Below are 16149 nucleotides of genomic sequence, written 5' to 3'. Positions count from 1 at the left end.
CTCACGGTGTGGAGGGCCTTCTCTGCCCGGCTCACGGTGTGGAGGGCCTTCTCTGCCCGGCTCACGGTGTGGAGGGTCTTCTCTGCCCGGGCTCACGGTGTGGAGGGCCTTCTCTCCCCGGGTTCACGGTATGGAGGGCCTTCTCTGCCCGGCTCACAGTGTGGAGGGCCTTGTCTCCCCAGGCTGGGCCCTGGGCTTGTCCTCTCCGACTGGCAGGACTGGAGGAAAACACAGGCTCTGTGGATTCCCTTCATTTATCATTCTGTTCTTTGTTGTCATGTTTTTGTTTTTAGGTTAAATCTCCGCGAACTTGGACCCCTGGCATCTCATATGCGTTGGTTTATCTGGCTCATGGCAGCTGGAGGAACCATTTATGTATTTCTCTACCATGAAAAGTAAGAGAAAATCATTTACGTTTGATACTTTTGAAAGTAACTGCCTCAATTTTATCTCCATGACAGTTTATATTTACACTTCAAAATAGTAGAAATACATAAATAGAAAATGTATCGTTGCAAACAGATCTTCAGACCATTTGGTATTCCTTACTGGTGGGCAGACGTGAGTGGCCAGCACAGCACTTAGCTGGATAGGAACCTAAGGGTTCCTGACACACGACGTTCGGAGGGGCACCGACCTCTTTATATCCTAACCATGCGGCCTAGGTTTTGAACTCTTTATTTGTACCTCATAGTCCTAAGTGTTAAGCGCTATCAAAAGGAAAGTTTATAACCCTGGCCAGTTGGCTCAGTGGTAGAGCGTCAGCTTGGCGTGCAGGAGTCCTGGGTTCAATTCCCAGCCAGGGCACACAGGAGAAGTGCCAATCTGCTTCTCCACCCCTCCCCCTCTCCTCCCTCTCTGTCTCTCTCTTCCTCTCCTGCAGCCAAGGCTCCATTGGAGCAAAGTTGGCCCGGGCGCTGAGGATGGCTCCATGGCCTCTGCCTCAGGCGCTAGAATGGCTCTGGTTGCGGCAGAGCATCGCCCCCTGGTGGGCGTGCCGGGTGGATCCCGGTCGGGCGCATGCGGGAGTCTGTCTGACTGCCTCCCCATTTCCAACTTCAGAAAAAGACAAAATAAATAAATAAATAAATAAATAAATAAAAATAATAATATATAAAAAAAGGAAAGCTTATAGAAATTTAGCATCTTAGCTCTAGAGGAGACCTTCAAAGTCATCCATTCCACCTTCAGGCTTAAAAAATGAGAGCATTTAGGACATGCGTCAGATCAGTGACTCATCTGCAATTAGGACCCAAGTGTCCTAGTTCCTGTTCCATGGCTCTTCTCATTATTGCACGGGCCTGAATTTGAGAAGCTCACAGCCATGCAGTCACTGTTACTGGATACAGTTTATGAAGTCCTTTATCTGTTGTGGTTGGCAGAATGGTTCTCGGAACTGAACGTAATTTTTGTTGACCACAAAGCATTAAATTGTTTATCCCTTGAAGAAGAAAATGATCATTTTTGCTAACTTCTCTCCAACTTTGCAGTTCACCTAAATGCATTTGTCACTGTGATTGGCAGTTCTGAGCAGTGTTAGGCAGTATACATAACTCCAAGGAAACAGTTTTCTTGGACTCAAACCCTCGTTTATAGCGTTGGATAAAATAGGAAGTCAAGAAAGACAACCGTCGTTTCCCTACTGCAGACCTCCTGCCGGAAACCAAACCCGCAGGTGCATTCTCCCAGGTCCCTGGCCGCGTCACTCCTGGTGGACTTGGAGCACAAACCACCAAGAGTGAGAAGTGGGTTACACTTGGCCATTTGGTTGGGCAGGTGTTACCGAGTCCCTACATTGTGCCGGGCACCGTCCTAGGCCCTGCAGGTCCAGGCATAAATAAACTTGGCCCCTGCCTTTGAGGAACTTAAGGTCTAATTTGATTAGGCAGAAATGTAGGTGGAATTTCAATACAACTTTTTAAGTTCCAGACATTTTCTGGCCTAATGTGATGACGAGCCTTACAAATTGGAGTGTTTTTGTGCAGGTGCAAAATAAAGAGACAAAAATGCATGCCCTTTGCCCTGGCCAGATGGCTCAGTTGGTTAGAGCATTGTCCCAAAGCACAGAGGTTGCTGGTTGGATCCTGGTCAGGGCACTTCCAGGAACAGATCGATGCTCCTCTCTCTCCCTTCCTCTCTCACTCAAATCAACCAATAAAGAAAAAATAAGAGAAAGAACGCACACCGTTTGTTTCTTTTTTTTTTTTTTTCTGAAGCTGGAAATGGGGAGAGACAGTCAGACAGACTCCCGCATGCGCCCAACCGGGATCCACCCGGCACACCCACCAGGGGCGAGGCTCTGCCCACCAGGGGGCGATGCTCTGCCCCTCCGGGGCGTCACTCTGCCACGACCAGAGCCACTCTAGCGCCTGGGGCAGAGGCCAAGGAGCCATCCCCAGCGCCCGGGCCATCTTTGCTCCAATGGAGCCTTGGCTGCGGGAGGGGAAGAGAGAGACAGAGAGGAAGGAGAGGGGGAGGGGTGGAGAAGCAAATGGGCGCTTCTCCTGTGTGCCCTGGCCGGGAATCGAACCCGGGTCCCCCCGCACGCCAGGCCGACGCTCTACCGCTGAGCCAACACCGTTTGTTTCTTAGGCCACCATCCCCTTGTCACTGATAAACTAGGCCCCGGGCCACATCCCTGCCCACCTCGACAATGCCTGTTTCCTGTGGCAGTAGGTAGGAATGCTGAGGAAAGAGAACTCGGGCTGGAGGGGAAAGTGCATGGTGAGTGGATTCGGCAGTCACTCCTGTGGCAGGAAACATCTCCCTGCTGCATGTGGGGTCTGGTGGCTGCTCAGCCCCGGAAGCAGTGCTGGTTCCCTGTTGCTCAATGGCAGTGTATCAGCTGGAGGCCTAATGGTCTCCTACTGGGAGTAGCCATTTCATTTGAATAGTTGAGTTTAATTTTTTTGTTGTTGTTTTGGTTTTAAGAAAAAAGGAAAAAACTGATATGGAAATGGTTTAAGTGTTGCTGGAATAGATACGTTAAATTCACTGTATCTCCATCCTGCAGGCATAAGGTGGTTGAGCTCTTTTTCTATCTCACGATGGGGTTCTCTCCGGCCTTGGTGGTGACGTCAATGGTAAGAAATGGCTTCATCATTTTAGTTATTTCACCCTATTTCCTTTGAAAGAGCTAGGACTCTATATGTCTTTAGAGATGTAGCTTTTGTTTCGGAAGTTATGATATATATTCATTAACTAGAGACTCAAAACAAAAAAAGTACATAAATTATCAAGTGCCAGCAACTTGTACTAGCGACTGTCTGTAGTTTGGAAGAGCTATACAGGTCATTGTGTTTATTTCTTATGGTAACCTTCTGTGTGAATTTCTATGGGGCCCCTTCCTGTTCACCCCAGCCTCACACCCAGTCTTCTCACCCCCCATAGGGTGCGATTATGTGGCACTGGGCACTTCTGCCTCAGTGGCATAGCATCTGCACCCCAATTCCATGTTAGAGGGTACATTCTGGGGTTCTTTTACAAGGAAGAAAGTACAAATTACTGACGTCTTAAATCTGAAGAACTGGAAAGACCTTAAAGGGTCATTCAACATTTTACTGGATGCTTCCCTATCTCTGCACCTTACTTTTCCTGTCACTTGTTTTTAAGCCCCATTATTTCTTTCTCCGGAAAGTGGTTTCCTTTGTTGGTTTGGTTTTGCTTTTGTTTTTACTTTGCTTGGAAATTTCACTTGAGGACTTTGGTAAAAGTGTAACATCACCTGTGGTAGGCAGTTGCATGTATACATTTTGAACTCCTTTTCAAACCAAATCCCCATTGAGAAATCAACAGAAATCTACAGGTATCTGTCAACTTCAAACGAAAAAATAGCACAACCTCACAATCCCATCCAGCTGGCGACTTGTGCCTTTAGCTTAGGTGGCCCAGGGCCCGACTGTCTTTCTGGCACCAGCCACTGTGGTCGTTAAGGAAGACGCAGTGTGCTCGGTTGGAACTCTCTTCTCGGCCTCCGTGGTCGGAACTTTACCTGGAATTTCACCCCTGCGCTCACAGTTACATTGTGACAGTGCATTGCTGCTGTATGCAGTTCTTGCCCTGGTCACAGAGGCACCTGTAAAAGGCTTGCTTAGGGCTTTTTTCTGAGAATATGTCTTACAAGAATGTAATACAATACATTCTTTGAGATATGAGGTGTATGATGGCTTGAACAATTACCTAGCGCCAAGAATGCATATAATTGAGTTGGGACAACAAGGAGGGACTGGCGAGGGGGAGGGGAAGGACCGAGTCGTCAGAGAGCCAGTGGGGACAGCCACAGCAATGTAATTAGCAAGGGCTATGTAGACAGGTTATTCAGAAGCATTTCAAGTAAATTCTCTCTGGGTATCATAAAAGCAGGTTTATCCAGTATCTTTATTAGCCTAAATCTTTAATTGGCATTATTACAAGTAGTAAGAAGCAGGGCACTAATGCTATAATCAAACAGGATAGCCCCGCCCTGGCCCCACAGAGCTTAGAGTCAAGCAGGAAATATAGATACGACGTGTGACAGAATCCTGCACTTGAAACCTGTATCATTTTACGAACCTATGTCACCCCAATAAATTTCATTTTTAAAAATGTAGTTTTCGATGTCATTGCATGCCCCAAAGAGTCATGTCCTTTACGACTACATGATTGGTTTTTCTTTCAGCCTCGTTTAGTTTTTCTCTGTTTCTGCATGTTTTCGGGTTAAAGATAAGCAGCTCAGAGTAAAACATTCTGGAGGTAATAAACTGTTATATAGAGGGGTGCCTATAATAAAGTTTTGTCTCAGAAAACAGAGGGAAAATATAATTCATATAAAGTAGGAAGCTATATAATAGACTTTTGTGAGGTCTTTGGGGAAAGCAAGGCGCTACAGGGCACGTGACAAAGTGCCAGAGGGGAGGGGCCTCCGTCACCCCGAAATGGGAGTGGGCGTGCTGCAAGGGTGGAGGAGGAGGGTACGAGGGGCACTAGCACAGGGGTCAGGGGGTCCGGGGGAGGATGGGGGGCACTAGCACAGGGGTCAGGGGGTGCGGGGGAGGATGGGGGCACTAGCACAGGGCTCAGGGGGTCCGGGGGAGGGTATGGGGGGCACTAGCACAGGGGTCAGGGGGTCCGGGGGAGGGTACGGGGGGCACTAGCACAGGGGTCAGGGGGTCCGGGGGAGGGTACGGGGGGCACTAGCACAGGGGTCAGGGGGTGCAGGGGGAGGATGGGGGCACTAGCACAGGGGTCCGGGGGTCCGGGGGAGGATGGGGGGCACTAGCACAGGGGTCAGGGGGTCCGGGGGAGGATGGGGGACACTAGCACAGGGGTCAGGGAGTCCGGGGGAGGATGGGGGGCACTAGCACAGGGGTCAGGGGGTCCGGGGGAGGATGGGGGGCACTAGCACAGGGGTGCAGGGGGAGGATGGGGGCACTAGCACAGGGGTCAGGGGGTCCGGGGGAGGATGGGGGCACTAGCACAGGGGTCAGGGGGTCCGGGGGAGGATGGGGGGCACTAGCACAGGGGTGCAGGGGGAGGATGGGGGCACTAGCACAGGGGTCAGGGGGTCCGGGGGAGGATGGGGGGCACTAGCACAGGGGTCAGGGGGTCCGGGGGAGGATGGGGGGCACTAGCACAGGGGTCAGGGGGTCCGGGGGAGGATGGGGGACACTAGCACAGGGGTCAGGGGGTCCGGGGGAGGATGGGGGGCACTAGCACAGGGGTCAGGGGGTCCGGGGGAGGATGGGGGGCACTAGCACAGGGGTGCAGGGGGAGGATGGGGGCACTAGCACAGGGGTCAGGGGGTGCAGGGGGAGGATGGGGGCACTAGCACAGGGGTCCGGGGGAGGATGGGGGCACTAGCACAGGGGTCAGGGGGTGCAGGGGGAGGATGGGGGCACTAGCACAGGGGTCCGGGGGAGGATGGGGGGCACTAGCACAGGGGTCAGGGGGTCTGGGGGAGGATGGGGGACACTAGCACACGGGTCAGGGGGTGCAGGGGGAGGATGGGGGGCACTAGCACAGGGGTCAGGGGGAGGATGGGGGCACTAGCACAAGGATCAGGGGGTGCAGGGGGAGGATGGGGGGCACTAGCACAGGGGTCAGAGGGTCCAGGGGGAGGATATGGGGGGCACTAGCACAGGGATCAGGGGGTGCAGGGGGAGGATGGGGGGCACTAGCACAGGGGTCAGGGGGTGCGGGGGAGGATGGGGGCACTAGCACAGGGCTCAGGGGGTCCGGGGGAGGGTATGGGGGGCACTAGCACAGGGGTCAGGGGGTCCGGGGGAGGGTACGGGGGGCACTAGCACAGGGGTCAGGGGGTCCGGGGGAGGGTACGGGGGGCACTAGCACAGGGGTCAGGGGGTCTGGGGGAGGGTACGGGGGGCACTAGCACAGGGGTCAGGGGGTGCAGGGGGAGGATGGGGGCACTAGCACAGGGGTCAGGGGGTCCGGGGGAGGATGGGGGGCACTAGCACAGGGGTCAGGGGGTCCGGGGGAGGATGGGGGACACTAGCACAGGGGTCAGGGGGTCCGGGGGAGGATGGGGGGCACTAGCACAGGGGTCAGGGGGTCCGGGGGAGGATGGGGGGCACTAGCACAGGGGTGCAGGGGGAGGATGGGGGCACTAGCACAGGGGTCAGGGGGTCCGGGGGAGGATGGGGGGCACTAGCACAGGGGTCAGGGGGTCCGGGGGAGGATGGGGGACACTAGCACAGGGGTCAGGGGGTCCGGGGGAGGATGGGGGCACTAGCACAGGGGTCAGGGGGTCCGGGGGAGGATGGGGGCACTAGCACAGGGGTCAGGGGGTCCGGGGGAGGATGGGGGCACTAGCACAGGGGTCAGGGGGTGCAGGGGAGGATGGGGGGCACTAGCACACGGGTCAGGGGGTGCAGGGGGAGGATGGGGGGCACTAGCACAGGGGTCAGGGGGAGGATGGGGGCACTAGCACAAGGATCAGGGGGTGCAGGGGGAGGATGGGGGGCACTAGCACAGGGGTCCAAGGGGAGGATGGGGGGCACTAGCACAGGGGTCCAAGGGGAGGATGGGGGGCACTAGCACAGGGGTCAGAGGGTCCAGGGGGAGGATATGGGGGGCACTAGCACAGGGATCAGGGGGTGCAGGGGGAGGATGGGGGGCACTAGCACAGGGGTCAGGGGGTGCAGGGGGAGGATGGGGGGCACTAGCACAGGGGTCAGGGGGTGCAGGGGGAGGATGGGGGGCACTAGCACAGGGGTCAGAGGGTCCAGGGGGAGGATATGGGGGGCACTAGCACAGGGGTCAGGGGGTGCAGGGGGAGGATGGGGGGCACTAGCACAGGGGTCAGGGGGAGGATGGGGGGTACTAGCACAGGGGTCAGGGGGAGGATGGGGGCACTAGCACAGGGGTCAGGGGGTGCAGGGGGAGGATGGGGGCACTAGGACAGGGGTCAGGGGGAGGATGGGAGGCACTAGCACAGGGGTCAGGGGGTCCGGGGGAGGATGGGGGGCACTAGCACAGGGGTCAGGGGGAGGATGGGGGGCACTAGCACAGGGGTCAGGGGGTGCAGGGGGAGGATGGGGGGCACTAGCACAGGGGTCAGAGGGTCCAGGGGGAGGATATGGGGGGCACTAGCACAGGGGTCAGGGGGTGCAGGGGGAGGATGGGGGGCACTAGCACAGGGGTCAGGGGGAGGATGGGGGGTACTAGCACAGGGGTCAGGGGGAGGATGGGGGCACTAGCACAGGGGTCAGGGGGTGCAGGGGGAGGATGGGGGCACTAGGACAGGGGTCAGGGGGAGGATGGGAGGCACTAGCACAGGGGTCAGGGGGTCTGGGGGAGGATGGGGGGCACTAGCACAGGGGTCAGGGGGAGGATGGGGGGCACTAGCACAGGGGTCGGGGGTGCAGGGGGAGGATGGGGGGCACTAGCACAGGGGTGCAGGGGGAGGATGGGGGGCACTAGCACAGGGGTGCAGGGGGAGGATGGGGGGCACTAGCACAGGGGTCAGGGGGTGCAGGGGGAGGATGGGGGGCACTAGCACAGGGGTGCAGGGGGAGGATTGGGGGCACTAGCACAGGGGTGCAGGGGGAGGATGGGGGCACTAGCACAGGGGTCAGGGGGTGCAGGGGGAGGATGGGGGGCACTAGCACAGGGGTCAGGGGGAGGATGGGGGCACTAGCACAGGGGTGCAGGGGGAGGATGGGGGGCACTAGCACAGGGGTGCAGGGGGAGGATGGGGGGCACTAGCACAGGGGTGCAGGGGGAGGATGGGGGGCACTAGCACAGGGGTCAGGGAGAGGATGGGGGGCACTAGCACAGGGGTGCAGGGGGAGGATGGGGGGCACTAGCACAGGGGTGCAGGGGGAGGATGGGGGGCACTAGCACAGGGGTGCAGGGGGAGGATGGGGGGCACTAGCACAGGGGTCAGGGGGAGGATGGGGGCACTAGCACAGGGGTGCAGGGGGAGGATGGGGGCACTAGCACAGGGGTCAGGGGGTCCGGGGGAGGATGGGGGGCACTAGCACAGGGGTCAGGGGGTCCGGGGGAGGATGGGGGGCACTAGCAGATAAGGTTTAGGTGAGGGATACAGCCAGGTGAGGCAGGGTGCACTAGCATATTTGAAGAACTGAAAATAGACCTGTTTGAGCACCATGCTCATGGGGTAACCGCAGGTAGACCCTGATAATGCTGGGACCTAGACAGAGCAGACCAAGAAGGACCTCATGTGCCGTCTGAACCAACAGAGAGCCAGTGTGACCAAGATGCAGAGCTTCGGTTCGGTCACAGTCATGGGTCTCAGACCCACCCTTCTGCCAGAAAGAACTAAAACACTGGGGAAGTATCTGAAACAACTACTTTTTGGTATTGGACGCAGACAATGCAGGGTGGTGATCTTTGAGGGAAGTGAAACCAAAAGATGAGCTTCAAATTCCCCCTTTTCTCCCTGAGGACACTTTACAAACTGTGACAGAAGTAAGTGGGGCCAGAGAGCAGCTGTCAGGGGAGGGGTAAGGGGGTCTGCAGTTCCGGGGGGGGGGGGCACCGAGGAGGAGGGAGCTTCACCACAAACAGTCTCCAGAAACTTACAAGCGGTTCCTTGCATCCCTGCCCGGATGCTGAGCAGAACTGGGACCGGGCAGGGCAGGGGCAGCTCTGGCAGGTGGGATGGCACCAGGCGGTGCCCAGTGGTGGGGGGACCAGAGCTGCAGCCAGCAGGAGCCGAGGGGTTGTGCTGAACAGCTCAATCAGCAGGGCCGCCCCTCGGGGGAGAGCTACTCTAGCCCAGAGTGAGGCCAGCTCCGGACCTGCTCACAGAGCCTGGAACAGGCCTGGGAAGGAACCCACTGAGTCGCCAGTAAGGAAGCTGCCTGGCCAAGCAAAACTCCGCGTTCTTTAAAGGGAGACAACAAGGTCTGTGCTCTTTAACAACCTGGCATCCTTACCCAAACCAATACTCCTAGATCCACAAGGAGCGGGAACATGTGACTCACAGACCTAGGGAAAAACCGGTCACTGGAAACAGATCCAAAATGCCCGAGATGTTAGAATTAGCATACAGGGGCTTTAAAACCATGAATAAATAGATGAGAATCTCAGAAAAGACATGGAACAATAAAAAAGGAACCAAATGGAAATTCTAGATCTGAAAGCTGTGATATGTTAAGAAAGAAATTTATTAGAGGAGTTTAACAACAGATTGGATACTACAGAAGAAAAGATCAATGAACTTGAAAATGAATGGACAAGCTACAGCCTAGAGAAAATATTTGTTTTTTCTAGATGTGTCTGACAAAGGACATGTATTTTAAATATATAAAAAACTCCAACTCAATAATAAAAAGCCACTTCTATAAAAATTGGTAAAATACTTGAATAGACACTTCACAAAGAAAGACATACAAGTCTCCAATATGCCTTTTGGAAAAGGGCTCAACATCATTACTCATCAGGGAAGTAAGAATTAAAACCTCAGTGTGCCACCACCATACACGCTGTAGAATGGTGAGAGTTAAAAAGACTGACAGCGAATCCTGGCAAGAAGTGAAATAATGGGACCCGTGGTTCATTGTGTGTGTAGGGGGGGTGTAAAATGATTTAACCACTTTGCCATTTTGACCAGAGTCTCAGAAAACTGTTTAGAAGGCTATAATAAAATTAAAACACTGATGATGACTTAAAAGGTATTACCCAACAGAAATAAAAACATTGATCTATCGTCCTGGCTGGATAGCTCGTACAGCATCATCCCAAAGTGCAGAGGTTGCCGGTTTGATCCCCGGTCAGGGCACATACAGGAACTGATCGATGTCCCTGTCTCTCTCTCCCTCTCTCACTAAAACCAATCAGTAAATTAAAAAACAAAACAAAACTTATATCTATAAAAGACCTGTAAAACAATATAAATATTAATTTTATTTATAAGCCCCCAAGTAGAAAGAATTGATAAGCACATTGTTAAATAAATAAATGGAATGATAAGTGATAAAAAGCAATGTGACTGATATACATAAACACAGGCATGAATCTCAAAAATCTTCTCTTGAGCAAACAGAAGCCACACACAAAAATGTACACACACTCACCCTGCCTTGTGAAGTTTGGAGCAGAGAGATGGAGCCTGCAGTAAAAGCACAGTGTGGTATAAGAACAGTGGTTGGGGGCGGGTCGTCTAGGATTGGACAGAGGTTACCAAGACTTTCTGAGGTGTTGGGATAGTTCTGTAATTTGGTAGGGGTACGGGTTATATAGGTGGGTACCTTCATCAAAACCCATACTGTTCACTTAAGATCTATGCACTACACTGTAAATTAATCATTTTTAAGTGATTCCTTCCCACCCCCCAAAAAATGTAAGTTCAGGAACCAAAACACCTGAGCTCAGGTGCTGCTTCTGATATTTAAAAGCTATATGGTCTTAGAAACATTGTTTATTCTCTGATTTAGTCTTTTCAGCTATAAAGTTGGGATCAAAATAGTACCTGATTTGGGGTTGTGAAGATTTTTTTTAAAGACATTCATTTTAGAGGGGAGAGAGAGGAAGACAGAGAGAGAAGGGGGGAGGAGCAGGAAGCATCAACTCCCATATGTGCCTTGACCAGGCAAGCCCAGGGTTTCGAACCGGCGACCTCAGTGTTCTATCCACTGCACCACCACAGGTCAGGCCTAGGATTGTGAAGATTAAATGAATCAATACATGTGGGGCTTAATGACATAGAAAATAAAGAAAACATACTTTGTTTGTTTTAGGGTTGACTATGTTCTGGTTCTTAGAAAGTTGGAAGGGTAAAGGTATCCTGAAGAACTAGCTGTTGACAGATACATATCCAAATCAGGTACTTGGCTTGGTCTCTTGCTCATTGTTTGAGCAGAAAGAAAGAGTGCTCTCTTGGGCCATGACCAGCTCTGTGACTTTGCTCAGGACATCTCACCCTCTGGCCTTACTCCTTCCCTCTCTGAAATCAGGAGGTCCTGTTGGGTGCCTCCTACGGTTTGCCAGTCCCATCTACACTGAGAATCCAATGGGAGCCGTACCATCCCTAGAAAAACGTCCTAATGCATGGACACAGAATGGTGTACAATTAATGGATCTTAATTGCTTTATAACCTTAGGAAATTGTGTGTGTGTGTGTGTGTGTGTGTTTTAAATACAAATAATCAGGCGGAGGGTCCATCTTACCAAGACTAATGAGAACTCTGCTATGGTCATTTGGGGTTGACTTCCTTCCCATCATTGATCCTACAACAATCATGGGGGCTTACTGTCAATTTTGAAGACAGGACTGATCCTCTTTCATGACCCTAGATCCTCACACCTCATTCTTAGGTCACGATCATCTGTCGTTGCCATTGCTTCGGCCTGGGCCTGTGGGGCCCTTTCAAATAGGCAGCTGCATTAGGTCTTCCCTGTGTCTCCTGCTAGACCGGCCCCAGGACCTGCTCCAGGGTTCACAGGCCACAGCTGTCAGTGCCCAGGCCTGTGGAGCACCCACATACTTGTCCCCTTCCGAGGCCTTGCCACCACCTAGCTTAGGACTCCACCTCCCTGCAGAGCCCAAGACCTTTCTATTCCTGGTCCTCAGGAGCTTCACCAGCGTCCTCAGGAGTCCCGGGGTCCTCAGGAGTTTCACCAGCGTCCTCAGGAGTTTCACCAGCGTCCTCAGGAGTCCCGGGGTCCTCAGGAGTTTCACCAGCGTCCTCAGGAGTCCCGGGGTCCTCAGGAGTTTCACCAGCGTCCTCAGGAGTCCCGGGGTCCTCAGGAGTTTCACCAGCATCCTCAGGAGTTTCACCAGCGTCCTCAGGAATCCCAGGGTCCTCAGGAGTCCCGGGGTCCTCAGGAGTTTCACCAGCGTCCTCAGGAGTCCCGGGGTCCTCAGGAGTTTCACCAGCGTCCTCAGGAATCCCAGGGTCCTCAGGAGTCCCGGGGTCCTCAGGAGTTTCACCAGCGTCCTCAGGAGTCCCGGGGTCCTCAGGAATTTCACCAGCGTCCTCAGGAGTCCCGGGCCTGACGTGTTTCACCAGCGTCCTCAGCCCTGCCTCCGTTCTCTTCTCATTCATACAGCCCAGTTTAGTCTTGAAGATGGGCCTACGTCTTTCCAAACCAATAGTGACCGAAAGTTCTCCTTTTTGTGTGAAAGCACACATGCCTGTTAACTTCCTGCAGAGCTAAGAAACGCCCAGGCTCAAAGACAGAAAGACCTGGCTCATCTCGGAGGTTAGAAAGTATGTTCTGTATGATCCCTGATCTCTGAGGTCACTTCTAGCTGTGACTTTCCTGTGTCGGCCATAAGGAAGTCATAAACTCGCGCAGGCAGGTGAAGTCTCAGGAAAGCAATCCGTGCACAGCAGGGATGGCGGAGGCGAAGGGGAGGGGAACCCGCCGAGACGCAGATGCCAATTGGAGCCTCGGGGCGCGCCCTAGTAGGAAGAGGGCTTTTAAAGTGGAAGGGGAACGCCAAGGGTCCTGCCGCGTGGAAATGAACTCCCGTGTCTGGGTGTGAGTGCAGTCTGCTTAGACGTGCCCTCAATGAGCAAAACGGGCAGCTCTTTCCCACGGGCCCCGTACCCGCCTGCTTGGCCCGATCAAGACGGCCAGCCGAAGGGCAGTCCAGGTCGATGTGGGGGGACATGGACCGGCTCAGCTCGTATTCACAGATCAGGATTCCGTCATGCAAAGCGCCTGCATTGTCTAGAAAGTCAGGAGGCGGAGGGGGATTGCAGTTCGTGTGTTCGGCTTGTCACGTCAGAGAAACATGACAGCCGTTGTTTCCTCTCTTGGCAGAATAACACCGATGGACTCCACGAGCTCGCCTGCGGGGGCCTGATCTACTGCCTGGGCGTGGTCTTCTTCAAGAGCGATGGCATCATTCCGTTCGCCCATGCCATCTGGCACCTGTTCGTGGCCACAGCGGCTGCAGTGCATTACTACGCCATCTGGAAGTATCTTTACCGAAGTCCCACAGACTTTATGCGACATTTATGACCAATCTGTCCCGGGTCTCCAAATCAGTATTATTTCAGTGATGGCACTTGGGAGTGGTGTAAAAGCTGAATATTGCACAGGAGAGAGAGAGAGAGAAAGAGAGAGAGGAAGGGAGGGAGGGAGGGAGGGAGGGAGAAAAGAAGACAATAGCACTGACTTTCTTGATATCGTTTGCCTATAATTACTGTGAAAATATAAATGCCGTGTTCTGGAATTTTCCCGAACTAATAAGGTAGTGAATTAATTATTCATTCCATTCCACTATCATGCAGGACTCTGGATAGACTTGGCCAACTGATGTTTACAAACCAGAATTTTGTATTTTAATTTTAGAGATTTTACTACATGATTTTTCTAAATTACTAGGTCAGGCTGTCAAAAGTCAGTGCAAAGCAAAGCTTCTATTCTAAGGGACGCCGTCCCTGTCACTTTCCTGTCGGCCATGTACAGAATTATGGACAGAACTCACACCGCTTTCACCATGTTTTATCTTGGCATAACATGGTTCTTTTTAGAATAGTGACTTGAGTTTTTTTGTAAATTTGTAAAGAAAACGTTTCATCGGATGCACGCGCACCTCTGCGGCGAGCTGTCAACATTCCACACACAGACAAACATTATACCTCTTCTGATAGTTCTATTAGCCATGGAGAAATTGCCAATTTTTAAAAACCGCAGTTTTCCAGACTTTTCCTGCCAACCTCCGACTCTGGATTCCGTGCTGCTTTGGGCCGTACTTGACCCAGTTTGGTTTACTAATGATGGAAAAGTATTTTGATATCATCCACTTTTTCAAAAGGTTCAACATTTTCTCTGCGCCTTCGCCATGTGTTCTTCAGGGCCTTTCTCAGCAGCGGGCGGGCGCTCCTGCTGCCGGGTCACCGCCCACCGGAAACTCCCGGCCAGCGACACACCTCCCGCGACGCGTGCGGTGTTGCCTCTTCGGTGCCCGACAGTTAAGTCATTGTCACTTAGCTCTGTGTTACCAGCTTGACATTCACTTTTACACTGTGGAGTTGGATGCATCAGTTCCCGTTTCTACCCGTCTTCTGCCTCTGCCGACACACTCTTCATTTAGACAGAGAAGCATTCAGTGCGTTGGCTGACAGGGAGAAACTCGTGTGTGTGGCCCATGGGCTCCGTCCTGGCTCGGTGGAATGGTATTTAATATAGTAGTTTGCGTTTTTCCCTCAGTGTCTTATATTAAGATTAACATATTTGTTGCTCTGTTGCTTAATCTCCTTTTGGTGTTTGAATAAATGAGTCGACCTTGCCTTTAGATCAGGTGTTGATACTGTTTTCTAGTAATGGAAACTGATCAATGGAATTGTTGGTTTGATGACACATTTGGATTTATTCATTGAAATTTTGTATTGATATGACTTGAAAAGAGGGTTTAGTGTGTGTGTGTGTGTGTGTGTGTGTGTGTGTTTAGAATTCTCTGATTTTGGTGAATTATATGGGAACGAGGAGCAGAAGCACTGATAGTCACTGGCAAAGCTTATAGAGGCAAGGTACTCAGGAATAACACCAACCAGATCACCCTACCTGCATGATCCTCAACATCTGGATGCCTGGTGTTTTATTGTGTATATTTTATTTTTAATATATTAACTTGTGTGGATTCAATTAAAGTCTGCTCAAAAGTAACACCGTCAAAACCACTAAAACGTATGTAAAAATTGTGCTGTAGACTAGAATAAAATTGGTCCTTGGATTCGTTACCCTGTGTCTAAATTGGACGATGTGAAGGTGACCGTGCCCTTTCGGGGGCCTGAGCTGACCTAGCACATACAACTCACATGCCAGCCCCCCCCTTTTTCTGAAAAGTCGGGGTGGGGAGAAAAACAAACGTGCCCCGTCATCTAGAACTGTCCAGTCCCCTTCTCAGTCACTGGAATGCCAGAGCCAGCTCAGACACGAACACATTTTCAGTTTACACTGTGCTTGTCGGGACCTAAAGATTGTAACTTTTGTAAATGATGTATCTCTCTACCAAGTGGGTTCAGCTTATATAATACACGGCAGGGCTGAGGTTGCAGGCTCTTGGGTTACCAAGCAGAGAGGCGTCCTGTGCAGACCTGACAGCTTGTGAGTGTCAGGTGGGACTCTCTCATGCCTGCCCCGGAGGAAACGGAGCTGGGGTGGGAACTCGGTCTGTCCAGCTCCAAACCTCCTACTCACCAAACACCACGGCATCTTCAGGCAGCCAAAGCAAAGAGAATTTGATCTGAAAATTCATCCGGCACACACATGGGAAAGAAAACAACTCTCCCCGCAGTTTAGAGCCCCAGTAAGCCCTCAGGCAGCCTGCTGTCAACTCTAATTTGGGGACTGAGTGTCATGCAGCGTGACCATTCCCAAGAATGCTGCCCTCCAGCCTGTCAGGGTAACCTCCCCTGTGTCTAGAGCAAATGCCCACAATCGTCCCATCACCTTCCTGATCAATATCTCCTAAAACTTTTCTGAAGGCCAGACCTCTCTAATCAATGTGCCCCTGGCACAGTTTACTCAATTCGTCCCAAACAGTTCATTATTTCTTCTCCCCCCGCCCCACCCCCATTTCTGTGAGGCTTCCTCTCTTAGCTCATGGCGGGACCAGAGCCACCCATCCACCCTTCATTCCCAGCTCCTGCAGCCTTAAGCAGTCAGCCAGGGCTATCCCCTCCACCCAGCCACTGAATCGGGGTTCCTCCCCTCCCTTCCTACAGGCCC

The 16149-nt window shown here is 52.8% G+C and overlaps 1 protein-coding gene across 2 annotated transcripts in view; it reads left to right on the top strand.

Annotated features, from left to right (window-relative positions):
* Positions 1-15158, top strand: part of MMD (monocyte to macrophage differentiation associated) — a 30382-nt gene extending 15224 nt beyond the window's left edge. The window contains exons 5-7 of one of the 2 annotated variants that reach the window (XM_066364612.1): positions 294-395; positions 3014-3083; positions 13234-15158. In XM_066364612.1, the coding sequence (XP_066220709.1) occupies positions 294-395; positions 3014-3083; positions 13234-13434 (373 nt within the window). In that variant the 3' untranslated portion in view covers positions 13435-15158. Of the gene's footprint in view, positions 1-293; positions 396-3013; positions 3084-3390; positions 4558-13233 lie in introns of those variants that run through there. The other variant, XM_066364613.1, reaches the window with a different exon arrangement.
* Positions 15159-16149: the final 991 nt, after the last annotated feature.

The sequence above is a fragment of the Saccopteryx leptura genome, chromosome 2 (genome assembly GCF_036850995.1).
Source record: "Saccopteryx leptura isolate mSacLep1 chromosome 2, mSacLep1_pri_phased_curated, whole genome shotgun sequence".
NCBI classification, from domain to species: domain Eukaryota; kingdom Metazoa; phylum Chordata; class Mammalia; order Chiroptera; family Emballonuridae; genus Saccopteryx; species Saccopteryx leptura.
The sequence above is the reverse complement of the archived record's forward strand: the minus strand, read 5'-3'. Positions and strand labels throughout refer to the sequence as shown.